Source organism: Podarcis cretensis, assembly GCF_951804945.1.
Source record: "Podarcis cretensis genome assembly, chromosome: 3".
Lineage (NCBI taxonomy): Eukaryota > Metazoa > Chordata > Lepidosauria > Squamata > Lacertidae > Podarcis > Podarcis cretensis.
Genome location: NC_137172.1, coordinates 16,011,529 through 16,038,861, shown reverse-complemented (window position 1 = coordinate 16,038,861; position 27,333 = coordinate 16,011,529). Strand labels below are relative to the sequence as shown.

Genomic DNA, 27,333 nt, shown 5'->3' with positions numbered 1-27,333 from the left:
AGCATTGCCCGCATTCTCTCCGTTGTACAATTGAGGAAGTGAGAAATTGCGCAAAATTACGGCCTTCTGGGCAGACAGCAAAATAGATAAAGGGAAAGTTAGGAGAGTGGGGTGCCCTCAGAGGTTGATGTGCTGCCATAGAGAACTGGAACTAGGAGCTCTGGGTTCAGGAGTCCATGTTGCTCACTGCTTCCATGAAACTGTGGCCCTCCAGATGTTGCTCAATTACAACTCCCAACTTTGGCCATGCTTGCTGGGGCTGCTGGGAGCTGTTGTCCAGCAACATCTGGAGGGCCAAAAGTTCTCCATACCTAGCCTAACCTATTCAGGGAAGAGCTAATGTCAATGACTAAGGAGCTGAGCTACAGATCAGGAAGTCCCAAGTTGAAAACTCACTCTCTAGTCCATTCTATAGTAACTCTAAAGAAATCCCATGTATGAAAACTGTAAGCAGTTCCAATATTTTGCTGTACTAACTATCCACAGGAGCTATGATTATAGAGTAGTCTTTAAGTACATTCAGTAAGCAGGAATGCTTTTGCTTTCTCTTAGAAGACCGGTGAACCCGCATCCCAGTTAAGCCAAGAACAGAAAAACGTATTTGATGAAGACCTTCAGAAGAAAATAGAAGAGAACGAGCGGCTGCATATTCAGGTGTGTAATTTGGTAGTACACAATATATTCTATGGCTATTTAAATTCCATGGCAACTTGTACAGGAGGGGGTGCCATTGTGATGCCCATGTGCCCACAGAGGCCTTCTCTGGCACTCACAGGAGTCTGCCCCCTCCCTAAAATTAGGCATGAAAGAAACATCTTGTAGCAAATAAAAAAGGTTGCATGGACTTGGTTATGGTGTTTGTGTATGTGTGTGTGTTGCCCACAATAGTTTATCCAGTTTGGAAAAGGTGTCCACCAAAAAAGGTTAGCAGCCCTGGTGGGTAAGACTTTTAGAACAAATCATTAAAGGCTGTCTTTTAGGTAAGATTGGCCAATTTGTTCAGTGACTCTGCTGTGTTTTGAAATACTTCAGTTTGTGCCCATGAACTCTGGTAGTCCACAAGGAGCAGTGCTCTCTAGAAATGTATAACTTCTAGGAAACATTAAACAACAGAATGACCCATCTGCCTTGTGCCAGTTCTGCATTTTGGAACTTTGTTTCTTACAGTGTCCTGACTTGTCTGTTTCAAGATGCCCAGCTTTCTTTGAATCCAAAAAAATGCCAAATTTGTACTAAGTGAATGCAAGACACTTGGTACATAATAGAATCAGAACAGATCCAGTATTCTCTAATGTAAAGGTAAAGGGACCCCTGAACATTAGGTCCAGTCGTGACCGACTCTGGGGTTGCGGCGCTCGTCTCTCTTTATTGGCCGAGGGAGCCGGCGTACAGCTTCCGGATCATGTGGCCAGCATGACTAAGCCGCTTCTGGCGAACCAGAGCAGTGCACGCCGTTTACCTTGCCGCCGGAGTGGTACCTATTTATCTACTTGCACTTTGATGTGCTTTTGAACTGCTAGGTTGGCAGGAGCAGGGACCGAGCAACGGGAGCTCACCCTGTTGTGGGGATTCAACCGCCAACCTTCTGATCGGCAAGTCCTAGGCTCAGTGGTTTAACCCACAGCGCCACCCATGTCCCATTCTCTAATGTAGGGGTGAGAAATCTGAGGCCCAGAGGCTATGTATGGATCTCCAAGCCTCTCTGTCTGCCCCCCTGGACTCCCGAGGCCCCCCTCCTCCCTGACTCTGCTTTACACCCACCTCCAGCACTTTTGTGTGCTCTCGAACTCTGACAGTGACTCTTGCTTGCCTGGGTGGAGAACAGAGAGAGAGGAGCGTGTGCAGAAACTAGCCTACTGTTCCAAGGTGAAAATTTACATTCATTGCTCTGCCCATGTTTGCCTGAGGTCCTTCTCAGAAGAGAATGTGACCCTCTGGCTGAAAAAGATTCCACACTTCTGATCTAGTTCAAGCCCATTGTGCTTCACCTGGGGGGAGACACCTTCCCCGGTCATCAACTCTCTCTCTCTTCTGGAGTCATAAAACATTTCTCTGTTGCTTTGGAGGGTAGGGAAGAGATGCAGGAAAGACTGTGGGGCTATTTTGCCATTTTATTTCACTAACAACAATTATAACACTACTCTATTGTATAAACAAAGCAAAAACCTCAGAATTTTACAAGGAAATGTTTTGTCCCCGTTTCTCTTTCCCTCTTGCCTTTTCCCAAGTAGTTTCTGGACTCGAAGGCCAGAGGGAAAAGAGACAAAAGGTGTACATATGGAATAGTCTCTTCATCTTTTTGTGTCTTTTTTGAGCAAAAGCAGCTCAAGTGAGGAGAGGGAAGTGTTGGGTTGAAATAAACGACAGACGAATGACAAGTGTCATATGGGAGGCATCTCTCGAGCATGTCTCAGGGAGTCCCTTTTATTGAATATTACAGCATTGCCACATATGTGCTTGTTGCTGATTGGTCAACACAAATACAATGCAAACAATGCGAAGGTTAAAGGTTGGGAAAGGGAACACAGAATTGGACAGGCGTGAAAACCTCCTTATTAAACTATTACTAGTGATTGATATAGAATTCATCCGTAGATGTGGTCAACCAAGCACTATGAACAGGTCAGGATGCAATGTCTCATGAACTCAATGTGGACTGAACATTCTAGGGTGATGAAGGAATGTCTCAGCTTAAAATGGTTTAGCCAGAGTCATGTGTAGAAGCAAAACTTCCCATCAGGGAAGCAGTAGCTGAATCCTCTGTTCCTCCTTCCCAGGGAAAAGCTTGAGATGAGTGCCAGAGTCTGCTGTTTGCTGCTGGCTATTCCTTGTAGAGATGAAATGTTGGCTTGAGGGCAGGGAGGCTCACTGGTAAAACTAGTTGCCAACAAGTGGCATGTATAACATGTGGCTTTCACTCCATTACTGAAGTCGTTTGCCCTAAATGCATCTGTTGGTGTCTCTGCTGTTTGGATAATGCATAGATTGATCTGTGGCTGGCTGGTCTCCTGTCTTCTAGAAAGATGCTTGGGCTACATCATCTTTCAGTTTTTCTTTGCTGACCAGCCTTTGCTGTACACATAGCTTAATGGTAGAGCACCTGCTTTGAATGCAAAAGGTCCCAGGTTAAATCCTCGACGTCTCCAGGTAGGGCTGGGAAAAACTCATGCCTGAAACCCTGGAGAGCCCCTGCCAGTCACAAAACACAATTCTAAGCTAGGTGGATCAATAGTCTGACTCTGTAAGACAGCTTCCGTTCCTATGTAATCTGCAATGGCCATGACCCCTTCACCAGGCATAGGTCCCTGTCTTCCTGACTAGACACATTTACTAGCCATACTACCTTTCCTTTCTCATAAATGCTCTAGTAATAACCAAAATACCTCCAAATGTAATGCTCAGAAAGCTATACACATTTAAGCTTACTGCATTCACACACCAGCTTCTTTCATTCTTTCTCATTTCCAGACTGGTCAAATTGTTTCTGCAGGTTTTTTTTTCTTAGTTGCTCCTTTTTCAGCTTAAAGCTAAATTCTCCCCTGCAGATTAGCACCTGTGGTCTCAGTGGAGCCAGATAACTCTTCTCTTGCTGCTGTGCATAAAGTTATTTTTGTGTAAATGTGTATTTGCACTTAAATGCATTAGGAACTCTTAAGGTAAAAAAAAAAAAAAATGGGCATGGCTGTTGCTCCCTCCATCTCAGTACCTCATTGTTTAAATTTACTGAATGTCTATTTTTGAGGGGTATATCCCCATTTTTTCTTTATAACAACCCTGTGCTGTAAGGCTGTGAGGTAGTGACTGGCCCAGAAAGCTTTATGGTTGAACCAAATTTGAATCTGGCTCTCCCCGTTATATGTCCAGTACCATGTGGACACTCGCTTTACATTAAACATTTCTTAATTTTAATTTTTTGCTGAATGTGATTTGTTTCTCCTCTTTAGCACTGGTTCTAATAATTGCTGGTATTTCAAACTTCTTCATTAAAAATAATTTTTTTAAAAATCTACTTTACCTGTCTGCAGGAGAGCTAATTCAGAAGCAGAGCTTCCCCATGTTTTCAGTGTATGTGCCTGTCCAGCTTCCAAAGACAGACAAGGCTAGAGATTTTGGTAGTTGTGGAGGAAGTGCTCAAATGTTATACTTGTTGGGGGGTGGAACGGTAAAATAATAATAATGATAAAGGTTTTTTAAAAAAAAGACCAAGAAGGTGAGAAACCAGATATTAAAGTTGTGTGAATTTTCAGCATCTGTGTTTGAAGGATTCAGTATTGGGTCATGTCAGCATTAGATAATCTGTGATTAGGAGCTCCTGTGATTTTTACAAAAGTGGGTATAAGCAGCAGGGGTGTAGTGGTATACGTATGTTTATATATCTTCAGAGAGATTATTAATGCCTTCATCCTTATCTGTTTTTTCTCTCCCCGCCTCCCTGGTCAGGGTCACTTATATTAACTTAATAAAAAACAAAACCACAGGAGAATCTGAGCACAAATTCCCTGCATCACGTCTACTTTGGCCCTCTCTTGTTTTTTTCCAGTTCAAGAGCCAAAATACCAGTATAATAGAAGTGTACCACTTTGGCAAAGTAAGAGTTTTCAGCCTATGACGTTCCTGGAAACAATGGTGCCAGAAATTACTTATGAGCTGCAGCCCTAGGGGCATGTGCTTGTTCCAGTGTAGCCTTGGATCTGAGCTGCCAGCCCTCCCCTGGGTGATGCTCTGTGACATCAGACTCTCCCTTCTTGTTTCAGTTCTTTGAAGCCAATGAGAAACACAATCTTTTGGAAACTGAGCTGAGGAGCAAGCTGGAGGTCTTGGAGATGGAGGCAGCGCAGCACCAAGCCGTGGTGGATGGCCTCACTCGGAAGTACATGGACACAATAGAGAAATTGCAAAGCGATAAAGCCAAGTTAGAAGTAAGTATCAAAGCTGTGTGTCCCCCTGTCCTAGATCTCAGAGACCACCAAGGCCTATTCATCTCATATGTTGTTGGCCTCTTTGGGACTGGGAAAATTCTTCCTTTTTCAATCAATGTTTTATTTGCAGGTTGAGTGACTGTTTTAATTATATTTTTTTTTACCTGGTGCTGAGGTAACTACTCATTTTTTGTTTGATTGTTCTTGTCATTCAACAGCGATTTCTGTGCTCTTTGGGGCAGAACTGTGGTTCATAAACTGTGGTTCATTAAAGTTACAAGACATACTCAAAATCTCTGTGTGGAGTTGGTTGTGCAAATAACTATTGACAGCTCTGTTCTCCCTACTTACCTTTAGATCAAATCTCAAACGCTAGAGAGAGAGGCCAAGGACTGCAGGGTTCGAACAGAAGAATGGTAATGCTCTTGACTTTTTAAAAAAATAAAGACGTGATTAGGAGTTCCATTTTATTGAGGCATATAGTGTTGTAAAACAATTATTGCTTCATTGTCATCTTAGCATAGGCATGGGAATAAAGAGCAACCTTATACGGGAAGCAGGTGGCGCTGTGGTCTAAACCACTGAGCCTCTTGGGATTGCTGATCGGAAGGTCAGCGGTTCGCATCTCCGCGATGGGGCGAGCTCCCGTTGCTGGGTCCCTGCTCCTGCCAACCTAGCAGTTCAAAAGCACGTCAAAGTGCAAGTAGATAAATAGGTACCGTTGTGGCGGGAAGGTAAACAGCGTTTCTGTGCGTTGCTCTGGTTTCGCCAGAAGCGGCTTAGTTATGCTGGCCACATGACCCGGAAAAACTGCAGATAAACGTCGGCTCCCTTGGCCAGTAAAGTGAGATGAGCGCTGCAGCTCCAGAGTCATCTGCAACTGGACTTTACTGTCGGGTGTTTTACCTTTTTATATATATATAGGTCCAGGGTGGGGAAATCTTTGCCTACCAGGGGGACCAGTTTGGCTCATCAGGATTTTTCCCATACTCACCTGCCCATCATCAGCTGACATAACTGGTGAAACGTCATGGGAAATGTATGCATTTGGTTTTTTCAGCTTCAAGTAAGCATCCCAAAACCCAATAGTTAATGTTGTTTTATTTTTTTATCACCCAGCCAGCAGCAGTTAAAGCACCTTCATGCAGACTTGAGCAGCAGACTGGGGGAGTCCTTGAACATCATCAGTGAAAAAGTTCCTTTCAATGATACCAGTAGGTACTGCATGGATTACCTTGGTTGTGTGCTAAAAAGAAACTATAGAAAACTGAAAAGCTGAGATTTCCCCATCCCAATTCATCAAAAATAATTGAACTTAGTTTTGCCCAGTCAGCAACCAGACTTTGGCTGGAATTTTGCTTGATAAGGCACACAGGCTGCCACTGAAAATGGCAGTGCTGTGTTAAATTTCCATCTCCGTTTCTGTAGTATGTATTACAACTCAACCAATGTATGGATGCAATTACACAAATTTTCTGCCTATGCCAACAAATTTGGAACAGGGGTAGTGAAATGTTTGCAGTAATTGCACCAAGACAGGTACAGGTACCTGTTAAGTGATGGGAAGGGCAAGGCGACAGATAAGCTGCCCTTTTTTGGCAGCTGCCCTGTGTTCCTAGTAACAGATTGTCTCTCTCATGCATAGTCTTCTGGAAATGCCATAGCATTCTACATACAATCACATGAGGGATGATGCAGTGGAAATTGATGTTAGGGCAGGGTAGCTGGGGGTAATCAAACAATTGCTGGCCACAGAATGAGCCACTGAATGGGGCTTGTCTCTCTTCTTTATTATTCCTTCATTAACATTAAAAGTAAAGGCTTGTTCCTGTCCCCCTCCCATGCCAAGAGATGCAGATCCAGGTGGCACATCAGAGAAAAGTCCTGAGCCACTTGTTTATCCTCTGCGGCTTGCTTGAATAGCTGAAACCATCCATTGCAGGGGCATTTGGAACCTAAGACTCATCACTTTCTACATACCCTCTAAAGACACAGGCCGGCAATACATGGTCTTCCCTGTACTTCCCAGCTTTGTGTTAGCCACTGCTTTGTTGTATTCCTGTTTATGACAGCATATAAATGAATGGGAGAGGCTGGAGACATCCCAGAGAGAGGTAGACTCTCTGCGCGGTTGGTGGGGGTGGGAAGGGATGAATGAGAGAGAGGGATGAATGTGTATGAATGAGAGGGGAGAAAAAGGGGTGTTCCTGCCAACATTGGCTTTTGCAGGCCCCAATCACTTTTCTCAAGGGAATGCAGTCTCCGTTCCCATAATAGTTGCCTGCCCTTGCCCTTGTGGTCAGAAATGCTCTTGTAAACTGGCTATTGTGCTCTAAGTTCAGATTGTTAATGGCACCTAGATAGGTATTTACTGTAGATGCTCCTCTGTAGATGCTCCTAAGCTTTGGTGGTTGATTATTATTTTTTTTAAGGCTAGCTTGTTGGGAATTAAGGTGTGGGTTTAGGTTTAATTGTCTTTTATTTCCCCAATTTAGCTTTGACGTGGCTGGGCGTTTTATAAGTTGTCTTGAATTTATTGTTACCACCTGAGCATCCAGAAACTTAATTAGCTTACGGTGACAAGGTGTGTGGCAAATGTTGCAAGTCTGCCAAGCGGAACTACTGAAATAGATGCTTGTCTTATGGATTAATGCCTACCATTAATTTAGGTGTCTCATTTGCATTGCTTACTAAGAAATCCATGTGCCTAATATAAATGGATTTGTGCACTGTATTTGCTAAAAAAACTGAGCTGTAAATTAGGAAGTTCTCAATTCAAATTTCAGTTCTTTGTAGCCTTAAGGTGGTCTTCCATTTATTTATATGTATATTCCTGACCTACCTGGTATTTGAGACAGAAAAGTGGGATATAGTTTTAACAATATCATGCTACTATATTGTTGAAAAAGAACTTTAGAAATCCTAAGGTGATCAGGGTTGAAGTGTGTTATTCAGTAATGACACATGCACCTGCCAATATCCTATTCATTTATTTGAATTTTTAGCCTTTACTAGCTCTAGGAGTCAGGCGTTCACCTTGTAAAAGATGATTCTCTGTTCTTGAATGGTTTAACAGTCTAAGGCAATGCAGGAGGGTTGGAGAGAGAAAATAATTGCTGTAATACTTCTTTTCGTAGGGTCTAGCCTGTATAATGCTTTGAATGTGCCGTTACACAGTAGAAGGCGACAGGTGAGTAATAAATCTAAATTATTAACCTAAAAAGTTTCCATCATCTTTGGCTTAAGGCTTTGGGACGGTGCAGAGCAAATAATAGAACCATAGGGTGGAAGAAGATTGGAAAAAGTTTAAAGATTATTTACAGGAATATTGTAAAATTAATGAATGTTAGAAAAATGATGGAATGAAGTTATATGGCTTTAGCAGAAATGTTATAAGGAATTAGGTACAGACAGACTGTAAATGTACTAAAAGGAAAAAACAAGGTTAAAATATTGTAAGATTAATTATAGGACAGAAAACAGAGGAAGATGGAAAGGAATTGCCGAAACAGTTAATTGAAGTGGAATACAAAAAGGGAGGTGTGAGGAAGTCAATGAAACAAGTGAATGAAAGCTAAGATTGAAAATATCGGAAGTGTTTTTAATTCTTTTTGTTTTGTTTTGTTAATTTAATGTTCTATGTAGTGTTTTTCTTTTTGTTTTTGTATCATATTATGTTGATTTGTTTAATTCTTTTTCTTTCTTTTTGTAATCTTTAAACTCTTAATAAATATTATTATATAAAAATAATAATAATAGAACCATAGAACTGTAAAGCTGGGATGCTGGTTCTCTCTTAGCTATGGGTGGAAAAAAGTAAGAAGCAAAGCGGGAGGAGGAACATTTTAATATCCAATGCATTTCGGACTTCTCAGGCACCTCATCAGGGACTAAAGTTTAGTCTTTTGTTATACTGTCTTCAATATCCTCATACTGTGGAAGATCATACAAGAGATTCAACTTCTGTATTTGAAATTTACGCTGTATTTGAAGTTTACGCTGTATTTGAACCTGAGAGATCTGAAACATGTTGGATATTAAGCATTTTTTCCCAAAGTCCTTTGCTTCTTGCCCACCCTTTATCACCATTTGCCTGGGATTCCCCATCTTGCCAGATCTTGGTTAATGCCTCCCAAGTATTCATGACTGCAGAAGGGGGGATTTACGAATAAGCTGTTGGTAGCAATTTGACATAAGAGTCAAAAGAGCAGCCACCTGTTTTCAGAGGTAGAACGGGCTTTCCCAGAATTCTCCTTGGAGATGGCAAAAAGTCATTTGTCTCAGCCCCACCCACCAAGACTGAAAAAGAGCTTGGCATTAGTGCTGTAGATGAGGGACAGAAGTACAGCACTGCTCCAACTCTCTAGGTTGAGATTTTAATACAGTAAAAGTTGCTGCTGTCCAAGTCTTTGCACATGGTCTTCTAAACAATTAAGATGATAGAAGGATGCCTAGTATATTGGCTTTCATTCCCACCACAAAATGCATTCTGGTTTTGTTGCTGAAAAATGAATGAGAAGCACCAAGATCTTTTTGGCCGCGGCCCCGGCCTGGTGGAACACTCTCTCACAAGAAACTAGGGCCCTGCGGGATTTGACATCTTTCCTCAGGGCCTGCAAGACAGAGCTGTTCTGCCAGGCCTTTAGTCAGGGTTCAGTCTGATTCTTTTCTTTCTGTATAAGAACAAGCATTAAAGAGGCCTCCTAGCCCACTCACAGGTCCTTTATAAGACGAGTGGTAACAGTTGGCTCTGAAGAATATTAACCGCTCTCAATTTTACCCGTGGACTGCCATCTGTCCAGATTTAAATTTGCTCTGAACTAATTTTAAGATGTATTTTAACTAATTGATTGCCTGTTCTTATGTTCTTAGTATACTGTCTTAGTTTCATGATGTTAGCCCCCCTGAGCCTGGCTCCGGCTGGGGAGGGCAGGGTACAAATAAAAAGTTATTATTATTATTATTATCATCAAGATTTTGCCCTGATACAATCAGATCACAGTGCTCTTAATCTGCTTCTTCAGCCGAAGAACCTTTGCAGCAGGGAGGAGGTCTGTCATATTTGAATCTTCTGTTTGTTCAGTTAGGAGCAGTTCTGGGAAAGGCCTTTTGTAAAAGAGATTGCTCTCCATCAAAATAAGAGTGAGCTGCATCACTGCTCTTTGTACCTTGCAGTTGAAGCTGCGTGACCTTGCTGGCCAAGCGCTGGCCTTTGTTCAAGACCTGGTGATGGCCCTTCTGAATTTCCATACCTACACAGAACAGCGAGTCCAGATTTTCCCTGTTGATTCCGCCACAGATACAATATCGCCATTAAATCAGAAGGTAAGCTGGCTTGGGGTGAGCTTTACGTAAAGAGATTAAAGTGGACATACAATAAGCACACTATGTGCCAGCTTGCTGCATTTTTCTACAGCGGATGCAATGTAGCTGTTAAAACAATCTCCTTTTTTATTTGTGCAAAATTGTACAGAATGGGGTGAAAGTTTCTCACCACACATTTCTGCCAAGGTAACATTACGGCTGTTTTGTATGCAAAGGATTCCAGGTTCAATCCCTGGCACCTCCAGCTGAAAGAACAGTCATCTCTCTGTCCAAGATGCTGGAAAGCCAGTTGAAGAATAAAAATAAAAATAATAATTCCCAGATTCTTTTTTTTAAAAAAAAAACTTTGTTATGTGATGTTGGACAGTAATATTCTGAGCTTTTGCTGCTGCATTGCTTTTATATGTATTCTGTTTTGAAAATATTTAACAGTAAGGTGCCTTAGGGAGCTCTGTAGTGATGAAGCTGTGGGTTAAAATTACCGTATTTTTCACTCTATAGGACACACTTTTTCCTCTCCAAAAATTAAGGGGAAATGTGTGTGCATCCTGTGGAGCGAATGCAGGCTCCTTGGCTTCAGTGATAGCAACGCGAAGCCTCCAAAGCGCAGAGGGAGTGCTGAAGCCTGGAGAGCGAGAGGGGTCGGTGCGCACTGACCCCTCTCACTCTCCAGGCTTCAGGGATAGCTGCCTGAAGCCTCTGGAGCACAGCAGGAGGTCCCACTTCGCTCCGAAGGCTTTGGGTTCCTTTTGCTGAAGCCAGGAGAGCAAGACTCTCCTGGCTTCAGCAGAGAGGGAGAGTTGCGCAGTGCCCCTTCAGCGAAGCGGGAGGAGAAATGGAAGGGGCTCCGTTTCTCCTGCCGCTTCGCTGAAGGGACGCTGAGCAGAGAGGGGGAGAATATTTTTTTTCTTGTTCTCCCCCTCTAAAACAAGGTGCGTCCTATGGTCGGGTGCGTCTATATGACCGAAAATGAGCGAAAAATACGGTAAATAGTCACAGGATATGGTTTTGTAAATAAAATAAAATACATCTTAATTCCCTTGGCCAAAATGCCTGCACAGAGTTTTGCTTCAGGGTTTCTGAATGTTCCCTTTCTCTAACGTCCTCCCTCTCCCAGCCCCCATAGTCCAAAATAATCTGTCCACCGCACCCCGGCATACAGCAGTTCAAAAGCAGTGCTGGCTGGTAATCTGTTTTAATGCCAAATAGTTCCCTGACTTTGCAAGCAGTGCCTGCTGGAACCACTGACAGGTCTCTCTTGGTTTAGTTTTCGCAGTACCTTCATGAAAATGCATCCTATATTCGCCCCCTGGAAGAAGGAATGCTACACTTGTTTGAGAGCATCACTGAGGACACTGTCACAGTTCTGGTAATATGGTTGTCTTTATTGTCACATTCCGTGTCTGAGACAGGTTGCTACTAAATACCTCAGAGACATTTTCTTCTTTTCTCTTCAAAGGAGACAACTGTGAAATTGAAATCCTTTTCTGATTACTTAGCATCTTATGTCTGCTTTCTCAGGAAGATCCTTCCTTATCAATTGAAAAGGTACTTTCCCCGTTTTTGATCTGCACAATAGGAACTATAATTCAGTGTGCTGTTCATAAATTATGTTAAGAGTCTGAGAGCAGCATGGTAACATACCTCTGGTTCTTGAGAATGTTCATAATGATGTTTGACAATGAATATTTCAAAGGTGTCGGCGGGAGGTGGGGAGTTACTTTATTTTATCATAGCAACTGTCATTATCTGTCTGAGAGGGCATTGCTTCCAGTGTTAGATTGCTTAATGTGACTCAGGATCTCTTGTGCAGTGTGTTATCAAATGGTCATACATTGATTACAATGGATCTACTAATGTGATTAAGATAGAATATCACCCAGAGTTTTAGCAGCTTTCGTATAAATGTCATTCTCGCCCATGCATCTTGTTAGAGAGCCATCTTCATATTTATTTGTGTATATATATTTGGGCATTTTTACCTCACTCTTTAACCCAAAAAAGTTGCAAGACTGACGTACAGAGATCAATAAGAAGACAGCCCCTATCCTCAGACTTACTATCAAAAATGCATAGTACAAGAGGAAAATATTTTGGAAGGGAGAAGGAAAAAACCCTCAAGCACTAGTTCTTAGTTGCAGAGTTCTTAAAATAATCAACTGCAGCAGAAAGTTTTTGAAGGAGAGACAGAAACAAAAGTTGTTGGTCTCTCAGCTGAGCCCGCGGAATGGCCTGGTTTCTTCTCTTCCTCACTGACCTTAGCCTGCTGTAATGGATGCCGCCAGGTGAAAGTGATGAAGGCGCCTGACAAAGTTAAAAGCAGAACTGTTTGCGAGTTTAGTAATTTTAACTGATTCTTTGTCTGCCTTTTAAATTTTATTTATAAACATACAACTCACCTTTCCAACACAAAGCGTCAAAAGCAATGTACAATGCTAAGAACTCACCTAAAACTAATAAAATAGTAAAGAGAAAGGAATGCAAACAGCAGCATTTCAACCAGTTGCTTAAATTTATGTATCATTGAAGCATTGATATGGGTTCCTTTTTGACATTTTGAACAAACCCTCAATAGCCACTTGTTCAGAAAAGTGCCCCACAATGTTTATCTCATCTTTTCTGAATATCATGTATTTTTTTAAAAAAACAACCACTACCACCATAATACTCACTTTTAAAAACATAAATTCATATGTTCCTAGTTTGGAAGAAGAGTGTGAATCTTCTCTTTGCACAGCTGCGTTAAGAGCCAGGAACATGGAGCTGCAGAGAGACATGAAGAAGCTGACTGCAGTCTTTGAGAAGTTGCACACCTACATTAATCTTCTTGCCTTACCTAGTAAGTAGCAGCAGCAGACCAGGGCAGCTGAAATACCATATTGCAGGATCTAAAATTTCAAAATTCAGTGCGACAAGTATTGAATCTGGAGGGTGGGTGCTTCTGTTTTTGCCAGACCAACATCAATTTACATGCATGTCATTGCCTCCGTTTACTGTATGAAAGGATCTGGGGTATCTAGGGATTTGTAGGCCATGGAGAGCAGTTGCCTTTTTGTCACTAGTATGACTCTGGTATAAATACTGTATTTTTCGCCCTATAGGATGCACATTTTCCCCTCCAAAAATGAAGGGGAAATGTGTGTGCGTCCTATGGGGCGAATGCAGGCTTTCGCTGAAGCCTGGAGAGCAAGAGGGGTCAGTGCGCACCGACCCCTCTCGCTCTCCAGGCTTCAGGAAGCTCTGCGCAACCCTCAGGAGACCGGCTCCGAAGGTTGCGCAGAGCTGCCTGCAGTCCTGGGCTCAGCGCAGCTCTGCGCGGCCATCGGGAGCGGGGCGCGAAGTCCTGCCCGGCTCCCGGTGGCTGCGCAGAGCTGTCTGCAGTCCTGGGCTCAGCGCAACTCTGCGCGGCCATCGGGAGCGGGGCGCGAAGTCCCGCCCGGCTCCCGGTGGCTGCGCAGAGCTGCCTGCAGTCCCGGGCTCAGCACACTTCTCCCCATCGCCATCCCCACAAGCTCGGGTGACAGCGGGGAGGCGGAGCGTGCCTTCCCGCTGTTCCCCAACCTGGTTCTTCCAGCCCCGCACCTGGGGGGGAAATAATTATTTTTTCCTTTATTTCCCCCCCCAAAAAAAACTAGGTGCGTCCTATGTTCCGGTGCGTCCTATGGGGCGCAAAATACGGTATTTAAGAATTATGCTCCAGTGATCAATCCCCCGGTTGTGTACCTTTCCTGGGGTTTCCAGATACAACAATGCTAGTATATATATATTTCTTTTGAACAAAACTTCCTTAAGCTGTAGGTACAGTGTTTTTATATGTGTACTGAGATTGGAATCAACACTGAATAAGAGTGAGACTTGTATTTTACAGAAAGTGGACAAGAAACGAATCAAGGGATTTTGTTGGAATACTCCATAATTTGATTATGGGTAGTAGTATTTATAGGATTCCCTCCCCAGCCTCATCCAAATTCTCCTCTTGATCAGGAATCTGAACTTCTCGTGAACTTCAAAAATTTAAGGGACTCGGATTTCTTCCCTGTTTTGGACTGAGGAAGCTGGATAATCGCTGGTTGCATATAGCTCTTTTATGGCAGCCTTTGCCAACCTAGTGCCCTGCGGTTGGTTGTTCTGGCTAGGAGTGATGAGCGTTGCAGCTCAGAACATCCAGAGGGCACCAAGTTTGTGAAGGCTGCAATCCTTCATAGAATTGTATAGTTAGAAGGGAACCCAGGGGTCATCTAGTCCAACCGACTGCAATTCAAAAATGCCCCCATCCTTTTAACGAAACCAGGCCTCTTATAAACTGTTTTGCTGGCGGGAACTACAGTGGTGCCTCGCAAGACGAAATTAATCCGTTCCGCGAGTCTCTTCGTCTTGCGGTTTTTTCGTCTTTCGAAGCACGGCTATTAGTGGCTTAGCGGCTATTAGCGGCTTAGCGGCTATTAACGGCTTAGCGGCTTAGCGGCTATTAACGGCTTAGCGGCTTTAAGAAAAAGGAAACAAACTCGCAAGAACCCGCAAGACGTTTCGTCTTGCGAAGCAAGCCCATAGGGAAATTCGTCTTGCAGAACGACTCAAAAAACGGAAAACTCTTTCGTCTTGCGCGTTTTTCGTCTTGCGAGGCATTCGTCTTGCGAGGTACCACTGTATTCTATTTGGCAAATGCCCTTTTTCTCCCTGACACTTGTCATTCCATTTGGATTTTCTGCTCTTTGTACAACTCCCAGGTACAAATCCAGACCGTCTGCTTCGTACAAACTTCAGCTCTCTGCTCACATACATTGCTTCAACCCTTAATGGATTTCACGATGTCATGAAAGGTGAGACAGCTTTTTATTATTATTATTAAAAAAATGACACGTTAGCGCTCTGGTCACTTAACACTTTATGGGTGGTGGGTGGATATTATAAAGATTTAATGGCCTTTGCATGGTCGGCCTACCTAGTATGTGCTTCAACAAAAGGGAGAAACAAATCATACTCAAATACAGTGTTGTTGTTTTTTACTGATACAAGTTTTCAACCATATGCAAAAATAACAATAAATACTGGTAATGTATCTTTGTAATAACCCTGGGAAATGGGTCAGGGGTGGCCTACATTGACTTTTACCATGGAGTGGGAATTTGAACCCGTATTCCTCCTCTACTCAGTACTGGCTCTCCACTGAAATCAGGGAAAAGTGTTGCAAGGAAATATCCACAGGATTGGTTTGAAGCACAAGGTTTATAGTGAAATTAAGTATTTCTAGCATAATGTAAAGAGTTCTGCCTAACTACATTGAAACAGAAGATGTGAAGTCCATTTTTGTTAAGGGCAATACTCAATAATGAAGCGGTTCTAGCTACTTCCTACTATATTCTTCTTTCCTGCTGTCTAGGTGTGCCAGGCAATCGGGATTTGCTCAAAATATAGCTAGCTCAGTGGTAGAGCGCATGCTTTGCATGCGGAAAGTTTAATCTCTGTAGGATTGTCTCCACAGATAGTCGTATCTATCTTTTGAAAGTGCTTTCCTAGGCAGAAAAAGTGACATTTAGCAAGAAATGGGATTTTCTGACTGGATCTGAATGAGAGGTTCGGAGGGCGATGTACACACCTGATGCAAGTTCATTCTTTCTGGTTCTAGATATTTATAAGCATTATAGTCAAAAAGCTGCTTTGGAGCAAGAGCTCCCCACAGCCACACAGAAGCTCATCACCACCAACGACTGCATCTTATCATCTGTGGTAGCATTAACAAATGGAGCCGGCAAGGTAACTTCTTTTCTTACACAAAGTGCCCGTCACAGCAGCCTAAATCAGCATTGTGAAACTAACATGAGCTTGCAGCCTCTCTGTGATGTATCTGTATCTAAATTCATGCTAAAGTTCTCTTTTATTGTCACAAATTGGGAATCTTTATACAGTGGTGCCTCGCAAGTCGAAATTAATCCGTTCCGTGAGGCTCTTCGTATAGCGGTTTTTTCGTCTTGCGAAGCAAGCTCATTGACAGCTTAGCGGATTAGTGCTATTAGCGGTTTAGCGGCTTTTAGCGATCAGCTGTTAAGCGGCTTATCAGCGGATCTGCTGATAAGCGGCTTAGCGGCTTAGGAAAAGGGGGGGGAAAGGGGGGGAACCCGCAGGAACTCGCAAGACATTTTCGTCTTGTGAAGCAAGCCCATAGGGAAATTTGTTTTGCGAAGCGCCTCCAAAACGGAAAACCCTTTCGTCTTGCGAGGCGTTCGTCTTGCGGGGCACCACTGTAAAGGAGAAAGTTGTTGTTCTTGTGATGCATTCCTTGAGGTTAAAGCTTAGGGGGTATAAAATTGTGTAGCTAGAAAGTATGTTCATAAGGATGCAGTGACATAAACGCCCCACAGGATCAGGCCAGTGACCCATCTAGTCCAGCATCCTGTTCTCACAGTGGCCAACCAGATGCCTGTGGGAAGCCCCAAAGCAGGGCATGAGTGCAGAAGCACTTAGTCGTGACTCCCAGCAACTGGTATTCAGAGACACACTGCCTCCAATATTTGAAGGAGGAGAACAACAACAGCAGCAACAATTTATTTATACCCCGCCCATCTGGCTGGGTTTCCCCAGCTACTCTGGGCGGCTTCCAACAAAATATTAAAATACAATAGTGCACCAAACATTAAAAGCTTCCCTAAACAGGGCTGCCTTCAGATGTCTTCTAAAAATCTGGTACAGTAGTACCTCGGGTTACAGACGCTTCAGGTTACACACTCCGCTAACCCAGAAATAGTACCTTGGATTAAGAACTTTGCTTCAGGATGTGAACAGAAATCGCACGGCGGCAGTGGGAGGCCCCATTAGCTAATGTGGTACCTCAGGTTAAGAACAGTTTCAGGTTAAGAATGGACCTCCAGAACGAATTAAGTTCTTAACTCGAGGTACCACTGTAGTTGTTTTTCTCTTTGACATCTGGTGGTAGGGCGTTCCACAGGGTGGGTGCCACTACTGAGAAGGCCCTCTGCCTGGTTCCCTGTAACTTGGCTTCTCGCAGGTAACCATCACTGCTTTGAAATATTTTTCCCCCACCCAGAATCAAGCAATATATAGTTTTAAAGAAATAAATGAATAGAAGTCATTGATGGCTTTATCATTAATGGATTTGTCTTATCCTCTTTTTAAACCAGCGAAGCTAGTTGCTGTCACATCACCCTGGAGCAAAATCCATGGTATAAAATGTGGGCTGTATGAAGAAATATTTCGTTTTCACTGTCCTGAATCTCACACAGCTCAGATGGGCCTGGTTTTCTAGTATTATATGAGGAGGAAACCTTCACTGCAGGCATGCCTTGCACACCTCTTTCATGTACCCACAGCTCACCTTTAAAAAACCCCAAAACAAACCTAAAAAACTGCAAATGCTGCAACATGCTGTTAATCTAAAATGTAAGCAAATGGTTCCAAGTTCCTTGTGGTTTTGCTGAAGTAGGATGAAGGGGAACACATAAGCTCAGGACTCTCTCTGCATCTCATTCTTCTAGCTCTAAACTATCCAAACTTGCCCAGTATTTTAAATCTCTGCATTTGTATGTTTAGGTTGCTTCATTCTTCAGCAATAACTTAGACTGCTTCACTGCATCACTGAGCTATGGGCCTAAGGGAGGAATGGAGTTTATCAACCCCCTCTCGGCGGAGTGCATGCTTCAGAACAAGAAGAAAGCAGCTGCTTACATGAGATTGCTGAAGAAGGTTTGTGCCTGTTCAAGAACAATAGCTGTAGTGCAATGACTTGGATCCCTTGGACACGCTCTAAAAATCCTTTTGATGTGGGATTGGATTCTCTCCGCCCATGAAGAAGTGGTTCTTTGTTGCTGATGAAATCATTTTTTGTTCCCGAGCTGTATACTTGCTTGGGGCAGAGCTGTAGGAAAGATTGTGGAGCGTGATGATTGTTGGATATATACGAGACCAATATACACCAGCCTTTACGCTCTCTGTTTATGGAAATATGGCTGGGTGGGGCAGGCTGTATGGATGGAATGTCATTATTAGTCTGCGTGGAAAAATCTGGGCAGGGTGGTCTCACAGCTTAGTAGTCGAATAGAGATGATGGATATTGGTTAGCAGCACAGAATCAATATGTTTGCATAGGCCAAGGTTTGTTTGGGGATGGAGCAAATTAGGAGTTTAGTGTAACTAGAGCTGTTGAAAAGTTTGATGAGGCCACTGCAGGCTTATTGTCTTCCTTGTCTCACTAGTACCATAGAGTGGGAGGGACATGAGTGCATCTTTTATTATGCCACAAATTTCGATCTTGGGCTACTTTAGGACTTTGGAGTTTCTGTAGTTTTCTAAGCCACAGACTTGCATTGTAGGACCAGAACCCTTCTCCTTGCACAGAACCCCGCCACATCCCATCATGTCACACTTTAGACAAAATAAGGAGGAGCACTCAAACACTATATAAAGTTCACTCCACCTCTTGTCTGAAGTGGTGCGGTTCAGTGGCAAATAAATCACATGAATCTGCTGAGTTGTGTTTTTTCAGTCCCAGACTAGTCTAATGAAATGTGAAATATTAAAAACTCAAGCTGCTGTAAGTTAGTTGATTGCCTGTGGGCATGGGTGGGTTGGGTTTTTGCTTATAGCTGGAAGAAAAGTGACAGTGGAGGCAGCTCCCAAATTTTAGTTAGTTGAGTGGGATTCTTGGTCGTTAGCTAGGAGCTGCTTTAAGGACAGACCTGTAGCATGCTGACTCCCATAGCATCCCATTAGACCCCTTGTCACCCTGTTTCAGCCTCTCTCTTACTATTTTCACACCATCCTAATCCCACCCCCTTCTTTCTGCCTGCTGCCAGCATCTCCCACAACTCTTTTGTTACCTTCATGCTTACATGACAGAACTTCCAATGGTGTTTCCAGCTGAAAAACCTGCCGTCAGAATGACATGCAGCTGTTTTCATTCATTGTTTGAGATCCGGTCCACGCATGGAATGCACAGTGGCTTTCCTCTGTTGCTTTCTGCCCAAGGCACTTCAGAGCAATGCTGCAGCTGTGTGTTTTCTCTTTGTTCTTTGCCTCCCCCCGCCTCCAAAAGTGTAATATACCAGGCGCAGATCTCTGCCACCAAGGGCCTGGAAAGCATCAACAAATACTTTTGCTAGCGAGGGAGGGAGGGAGGGCAAGCGGGCGGGGGAACTTAACGTTTCCCATATGTAACCCAACTCACTGAAGTCATGTATATCTTTTGGCTCTAGCCATGTTGTGATTCAGTGCCTTATGAAGAGGCCTTGGCCAACCGCAGAGTTCTTCTGAGTTCCACGGAGAGCAGAGAAGGCCTTGCACAGCAGGTATTCAGTCGTCCGACACGTAGCTGTTCCTAAGCTTAGTGTGCTCACTGAAACTGTATTAAATTTGATAGTCTCACTCTCCTAACGTCATTTAATGCTCATGGCAATGCATCTCTAAATAGGGAATTGATGGGTGAGTGTTTGCAGACTGTGCCAATTTTGCATTTGTTCTTTTGTAAGCCTGATCCACTTCTTCTTCTTCTTCTTCTTCTTCTTCTTCTTCTTCTTCTTCTTCTTCTTCTTATTATTATTATTATTATTATTATTATTATTCACCAGCCACTCTGGGTGGCTTCCAATACATAGAAAAATATTATTTTGTATTTACATATTACATATATACTTTTATTTTTTTTTAAAGATATTTATTAAAGTTTAACAATTACAAAAAAAAAAATCGTAATAAAGAAGATTACAATACTTCAAAAATATAGGAAAATACAATACTAAAAAAAGAGGAAAAAAATGTGAGGGCGATCTGGCTGCGACATCTGTCACCCCATTGATCGCCAGGGTTGATTCGGCTGATCTGGCTGGCTAGGTGGGTGTCCCCTTCCTCCCTCACCGCTCCATGTGCGTCCCTCCCAAAGCTGCGCGCTCGGTGGAAGAGGACAACCATCCCAGATAGAAGGAGTGTACCGTTCTTCGGTCAAGGGTACACGATAGCTACATACATACTTTTAATGGATTTTTTCCCACAAAATGTGCACCTATAAACAAAATATTAGTAAAAAAAAATTACCATATATTTTGCTCTATAAGACGCACCTAGTTTTTAGAGGAAAAGCCAGCAAGAGCCGTAGACACACTCGCTCGGCGTGGCTCTTTAAAGATAGAGCGGCTCTTGCTGGCTTTTCCGGGAGGTGGGAGAATGGAGTGACGGGCTGCCCTCTGTCCCTTCTCCCACCTCCCTGAAAAGCCAGAGCAAGCTGCACAGCTGTCACTGAAGCCAGCAGAGCAAGAGCGATAGCTGCGCAGCGGCTCTTGCTCTGCTGGCTTCCTAGTGAAGAGGGATGAGGGACGGAAGGGGCTTTGTAAGGGCTCCCTTCTGTCCCTCTTCCTGCTTCGCTGGAAAGCCAGCAGAACAAGAGGCGCTGCGCAGCTCTCGCTCTTGCCCTGCTGGCTTCAGCGATAGCTGCGCAGCCTGCATTCACTCCATAAGACGCACACACATTTTCCCTTACTTTTTAGGAGGAAAAAAGTGTGTCTTATGGAGCGAAAAATATGGTAGTTTCTAAATGCATTTTATTTTAAAATATTTTAAAAACAAATTTGAATAAGTTATTGAGTCAAAAAATGCATCGCAAAATTTGGAGGATAATGATGTTAGTTTGCAAAGTGTGTATTGGGTTCAGTTTGCATTAAAATTTGCAAAGACTGAATATCTCAAGCATCCCTTGTCTAACTAGTGAAAGGATTACGCTTGGCTCTAGACTTCTGCATGCAATACAGGCTTGGGATGCAGAACAAGGGCCTAGAGCAGGCAGGCATCTTGGCAGTATGACTCTGAAAAGGTGAGTCTGCCATAAAGCTCAGTAGCACTGTCTGATATGGTTATTCTCTACATGTGATGGTTTGGATCAAATCTCTGATTACCTGCTGTCCTACTCCGCGTCCATCTTTCTTTGGCCTCAGGCTTATTGTAAAAAAGAAAAAGAAAAAAGGAAGGTCAAATGTGTATGAAATTGAACATTCCCCCCACCAGAACTCAGCAGACAGAAAAGGCGAATGGACACAAAGCTTTTTTAAATTGGCATGCATTCTCTGTTTAGTTTGTGTCATCTTATTGTTGGTGGGGTGAATGAAGAGAACCTCTAACACAAATGGTGCTGATGTCAGGTCTATTTGCTGCCAAACATGTTGCCCAACTTGGAAATTTGGCTTCAGGAACCAGGTTTCCAGCTAGATGGCCAGTTGACCTAGTGGCTAAAAGCCCAAAGTTGATCTCTGAGTGGTCCTCTTGCAGTTCGTAATTCTCTCCAATTAATGTTGTGCTAGAATTTAATTCAAGCTGTTCTATAAAATGGCTAGTAAATAGATAGGAATGCATAATGTGAAGCCCCAAATATATTTCTTCCTCTGGCTTTTGGAGAATAATGTAAAACCACAACACTTATCCAGGGCAAATATTCTTTTTAGCCAAACTTATCATAGTTGCATGGAAGCCAGTCTAATGGGCTATGCTCTTCTTGGGTGTTTAAAAATAAACCATTATCTCCTTAGTTTGTAAAACTTTATCTGGTCTGTCACCGCAGGCATCCGTTTCCTCTGTTCTGCAGATGAATTTGTTTGGTTCATATATTCAGCTGTGCATCTTACACATTACGCTATCTTAAGTTTACATTCTTAAGTGAAGGAAACATTATTTGTTTAAAGATTCGTAAAAATGTGAGCTGCCTGTCACATCCTGAGTTTCATATGGGTTCCTTGCTCTCTTCCATTTTTCTATTCCCTCCTGTGTTTTTTCTGCTTTTAAATAGCCAGAAATGCAGCACTCAGATGGAAGCCTTCCTTGCAGTTTTTGGCATTATGGATGGCAGAAACTTTTCAGTGCAAGCTGTGAGCCTACAGGGCGCACATTTAAGCATGTCAAAGCTACAGGTTGTTGCTTTTGTTGCCTCTTCTCTGCTCCAGATACAACCTGCTCGAGCAATGATTCAACTTGCTATGCACACTCTTTTAGATACCCTTTAACTTCCCATTTGTTCACTTCATGGTGCTAATTCTTGCTGTTCTCTAGGTCCAGCAGAGCTTAGAGAAGATTGCAAAACTGGAGCAGGAGAAAGAACACTGGATGCTGGAGGCCCAGCTGGCCAAAATTAGGTTGGAGAAAGAAAACAAAAGAGTAAGCGATAAGCTCAGAAACTCTGTGGGCAACCAGAGGATTGAGGCAACCCAGGAAAGCCTCTTCACACTGAATGCAGATGAACAGGAGAAGGAGGACGCTGCAGAGAAGGCTTTGAGGGAACCAGTTCAAACTGCAAGTCTCGTAAGTGCACCTTACTCCCAGTGATGTGGGTTGGAAATTGGGCAACTGGAATGACTACAATACTAGCTAAATCTAAAATTAACATTGTAATTAACATTTTTCAGGCAAGTGACCCTAGAAACCACATATATTCATGTACACAGCTCTCATGGCCTTCATTCTCCTCAAAAAAACTCACCCAAACCCTTAACGGGAGTGAATATAATTGAATTCTCATGTCCTAAAGTGTTTACAAGTAGCCCAATATAAATGAGGAACTCCAGTTTAATGTAGGTTAGCATCTCTGTGCTGAATGTGGTGCATGGAAGGAAGGGGTGGGAGGGAAGCAAGTGGCCACAAGGATCATCCATGATGCCTTGAACAAAACGCCTAAATGTGGCCAACGTGTCTTGATTTTATCTCACATTTGTTTCCCCCTTTTCCACTGAAAAGCTCAGCACAACATGAATGGAGTAACACCATTTTATTCTAGATTGAGAAATATCCACTTGCCCAAGGTCACCAAGTGAGCTTCATGGCAGGGATTCAGAACCCAGATGTCCCTTTGTGATACCACACTGGCTCTGTTACTTTGGACGGTGTTCAAAATGTGTTTTTTTTCCTGTCCAGAGTTTGATGTTTTCAGCCAGGACTTCATTCGGGTAAATTCCATCCCGGTCCCCTATCTCGCAAACCTTCATTTCACCTGGGTACAGCTTTCATGCAACAGCAGAGCTAAACTTTTTGGTGCTAAGGCGTGGGATTTGTGATCTTGCCCATATCAATCAATCAATCAATCAATCAATCAATCAATCAGTCAATGTTTATTATGGCAAACAGCCAGCTTACCCATGTCAAATACCTGGTAATCTGATATATTAAACCCAAGTAATGTTACATAGGCCTTAGAGTTGGAAATTATGCATGTTGACATTTCCGAGTATCTTTTAGGATTCAGTGTTTGTTTGGAACTGACACACTTGCAAGCTGATCCCACTGAATAGGTTTTCATTTTTATTGGGGGGAAACATCATGGGCAAAGTTTACGTTGCCCATGTTGAAGCCCCATTGATTCCAGTGAGGAAAAGGGGAGCATATACTTATCTTTCATAATAAGATTAGCAGTAATTACCTTTTTCAAACTTTGGAGCAAAAGCCAGTTAAACTTACTTTGGAGCCATTGAAACCAACTTCATTTAAATGAACTTTAGAATTAGAAAATGAATGTACTACTTTGAGCTGATTCTGTCATCCTAATATTTTTCTAGGTCGGGATGTTGATAACCACAGAAAATGAAGAGGTATGTTTTTTAATATGACAGAGTCATGCTGGCATAATTTTTAAGCTAAACTGTATGGAGTTGTGCTAATGTGACCCCTTTACAACCTTGTGCTCCTGGTCAAAACACTGTAATGTAAAAATATCCCTCTGGGATGGGGCCCTCCAGATCTTGGACTTCCAACTCTTGTCAGGTTTATCCATCATTGTCAATGAATAGCGAGTGATGGGAGTTGTAGTCCAACAAGATATGCAGAGCCAAAGATTCCCTGTCCCTGATGTATCTGCTGTTCAGTTTACTTTGTCAGATGAACTGTACCCTTTCCCACCATTTCTTTGGTGTTAATCTTCCTTGCTTCTTGACATTTTGGTGGAGAATTCCACTTCTTGGCTGTTTATCTGGTGCAGTGGCAATTACATTACTTCAATCTACACTGGTCCTTTCCCCGCACCCCATCCTTCATGTTGAGCTCACTTAGGCACAAAGTGAAAACCTTGTTGTTTACCCAAGTCTTTGAAATGTAAGCGGCATTCTTTCTGGCGCTGCTACTTCATATACAGTGGTGCCTCACAAGACGAAAAGAATCCGTTCCACGAGTCTCTTCGTCTTGCGGTTTCTTCGTCTTGCGAAGCAACCCTGTTAGCGGATTAGCGCTATTAGTGGCTATTAGCGGCTAAGCGGCTATTAGTGGCTTAGCGGCTTAGGAAAAGGGGGGGAAGCGAAAAAAATCGCAAGACTCGCAAGACGTTTTCGTCTTGCGAAGCAAGCCCATAGGGAAATTCGTCTTGCGAAGCGCCTCGAAAAACGGAAAACCCTTTCGTCTAGCGGGTTTTTCGTCTTGCGAGGCATTCGTCTTGCGGGGCACCACTATATGATGTTGTTAATGTCCTCTTGTTGTGCTGCCATTGGGAGAAAAGGCAGGATATATGTACGAGGAAATGAATAAATACATTTTATGACATTTCCTATTCTGCCAGGAGCTTATCTTGCTGTGATTATGGAAACGTGATACTCCAGGAAATGGTGGAGTGCAGTTTGACAGCAATGTTGTTGACTGTCCCAGTTATCAATAGGAGAACTTGCCCCATCTCTCCCACCACCACGTCCAACTGCTGGTGGATTAGTGCAGTCTCCATCTAATCTGGTATCCATGTTATAACAGTGGCCAGACAGATATCACTGGCAAAGCATGCAGATAATGACCTTCTTGTGTTTGCTTCCTACATCTAGTACTAAGATGTGTGCTGCCTCTGCACATGAGTCGTAATAGCTACTAACTATTCTTATGTTATCCTTTGTAGGCCCCAGAAGCCGACACCCGGGAAGACTTGATAAAGAACCATTACATGGCAAGAATAGTGGAGCTTACATCTCAGTTGCAGCTGGCTGACAGCAAGTCTGTACATTTCCACGCAGAGGTGAGTGTGCGAGTGCTTTCCTACTTCAAAAATGCAAACTTCAAATTACAGTGAAGGTTCCCTTTTGCACTGGAGGATATGATAAGTGACTTCATTCCACCCATCTGTGGCTGCTGGGCTTTTTGAAGTGCCCAAATCTGGATTGGCATAAAAGTTCACAAGTAACATAACAGGAATAAAGATGTAATATCTTCCCCATTTTGGTCCTCAAAATTGTTCTCTGATTCCTGCCATTTATCTACAGTGGTACCTCGGGTTAAGTACTTAATTCATTCTGGAGGTCCGTTCTTAACCTGAAACTGTTCTTAACCTGAAGCACCACTTTAGCTAATGGGGCCTCCTGCTGCTGCCGCACCGCTGGAGCATGATTTCTGTTCTCATCCTGAAGCAAAGTTCTTAACCCGAGGTAATATTTCTGGGTTAGCGGAGTATGTAACCTGAAGCGTATGTCACCTAAAGCATATGTAACCCAAGGTACTACTGTACTACAGTGAATGAAGATACAGTGGACGCAGCATTCGCAATCTGCAGTGGTGTGTCTGTGCATGCATGGGTTGTGATTCGGCACTTCTGCACATGTGCAAAGCGCGATTTAGCGCTTCTGTGCATGCGTGACCGCCGAAACCCGGAAGTAACCCATTCCGGTACTTCCGGGTTTCAGCTGTCCATAACCTGAAAAAACACAACCTGAAGCTTCTGTAACCCGAGGTATGACTGTATTGCGGCTCAGTCAATAATGTGATCTGTAATCTTAGTGAGGAACGGCTGCAGCCTAGTCATAGAGCTCACTTGCTTTGCACGCAGAAGGTCCCAAGTTCAGTCCATCCAGCAGCTCCAGCTAGAGCTGGGAGAAGACTCTGCTTGAAATCCTGAAGAGCCACTGGGCTAGATGGACCAGGTGTTTGGAGAAAACAGTTCAGACATAAATTTGCCATGTGGCCTTGAGGACCGCTGAGTCCCATATGTAAAATGGGGGAAACAACCTACCTCACCAGGCTGATGTGATGAATGAGTGAAGGGCAGTAAAGCCCCCCCTGTATGAGTGAAGGTGCTATTGATTTTTAAATAATAATTGTCCACATAAAAGACGGCCTAAATAAACTAACATGGCTTATTTGTGTGTGTTGGCAGTGCCGGGCACTTGCAAAGCGACTCGCTCTGACTGAGAAATCTAAAGAATCCTCACTGGAAGAGGTGAGACAAGCTAGACAGAGCATCACCAGGTTGCAGGTAAGTTTGTTTAACCACATGGCTCTGTCTGTGCATTAGAGTTGTGCACGGCCACCTTGATCTGGGGCCTGAACCAACCTGGAACAACCTAGGACTCATCAGATCTCGGCCTTGAACTGAATCCCTGGAGATTTCACAGTGTTTTATTGGACTTTTAAGACCCTGACTAAATATACTGGAGGATGGGGTGAGAAGGAGACACAGGCACTCTGCCTATGCATCTCCTTCTCCTCCTCCCCCTTACTCTCTGCTTGAATGAAATCCTTTTGACAGTCCTGGATCACTCTGGGTGGACCTGATCCAGTTTGGGCCTGCCTCAACCCACTCCAGCAGAATTGTGGGTTAACCCAAAGCTGCCTGGTTCAGAATCCAGGATTCAGCCAAAGCGGTTAGCCCTAGTGTGTACAGCGATACCTTGGTTTTCAGACTTAATCCGTTCCGGAAGTCTGTTCCAAAGCGTTCCAGAACCAAGGCACCCTTTCCCATAGAAAGCACTGCAAAATGGATTAATCCATTCCAGACTTTTTTTAAAAACCCCTAAAACAGCAATTCAACACAAATTTTACTAACGAGACCATTGATCCATAAAATGAAAGCATTAACAATGTACTACAGTCACACAAGCAATTAATCAGTAGCTGAACTGAGTTCCACAACGTCACAAAAACAAAACAAAACAAAAGCCTCAAAAACAAAAACACAAAATAAATAGCAAAAACAGACAGACCATCGCAACACTTAAAACAGAAGAGTGGCACTCAAATCGGAAGTATAACACTCAAAACGGAGCACATCCGGCTTCCAAAAAGGGTTCGCAAAGTGGAAGTTCCAAGTTGTTTGAGAACCAAGGTATTTGAGAACCAAGGCACCACTGTATATATTATGAGAACCTGT

At 43.2% G+C, this 27,333-nt stretch overlaps 1 protein-coding gene and 1 long non-coding RNA gene across 3 annotated transcripts in view; one reads left to right on the top strand and one right to left on the bottom strand.

Annotated features, from left to right (window-relative positions):
• PPP1R21 (protein phosphatase 1 regulatory subunit 21) overlaps positions 1–27,333 on the top strand; it is a 42,243-nt gene that overhangs the window by 8,489 nt on the left and 6,421 nt on the right. Inside the window, exons 4-20 of one of the 2 annotated variants that reach the window (XM_079968611.1) lie at positions 556–654; positions 4,755–4,919; positions 5,277–5,335; positions 6,039–6,133; positions 8,057–8,109; positions 10,095–10,244; positions 11,512–11,613; positions 11,704–11,792; positions 12,947–13,083; positions 14,972–15,064; positions 15,871–15,998; positions 17,790–17,942; positions 19,451–19,543; positions 22,284–22,532; positions 23,780–23,812; positions 25,093–25,209; positions 26,341–26,439. In XM_079968611.1, coding sequence (XP_079824737.1) covers positions 556–654; positions 4,755–4,919; positions 5,277–5,335; positions 6,039–6,133; positions 8,057–8,109; positions 10,095–10,244; positions 11,512–11,613; positions 11,704–11,792; positions 12,947–13,083; positions 14,972–15,064; positions 15,871–15,998; positions 17,790–17,942; positions 19,451–19,543; positions 22,284–22,532; positions 23,780–23,812; positions 25,093–25,209; positions 26,341–26,439 — 1,914 coding nt within the window. Of the gene's footprint in view, positions 1–552; positions 655–4,754; positions 4,920–5,276; positions 5,336–6,038; positions 6,134–8,056; positions 8,110–10,094; positions 10,245–11,511; positions 11,614–11,703; positions 11,793–12,946; positions 13,084–14,971; positions 15,065–15,870; positions 15,999–17,789; positions 17,943–19,450; positions 19,544–22,283; positions 22,533–23,779; positions 23,813–25,092; positions 25,210–26,340; positions 26,440–27,333 lie in introns of both variants that reach the window. The other variant, XM_079968610.1, reaches the window with a different exon arrangement.
• Positions 11,799–13,008, bottom strand: LOC307212078. Its single transcript, XR_013836802.1, has 3 exons — positions 12,917–13,008; positions 12,644–12,691; positions 11,799–12,548 (listed from the first exon to the last, which is right to left on the bottom strand). It is a non-coding gene; the product is annotated as an uncharacterized lncRNA (long non-coding RNA).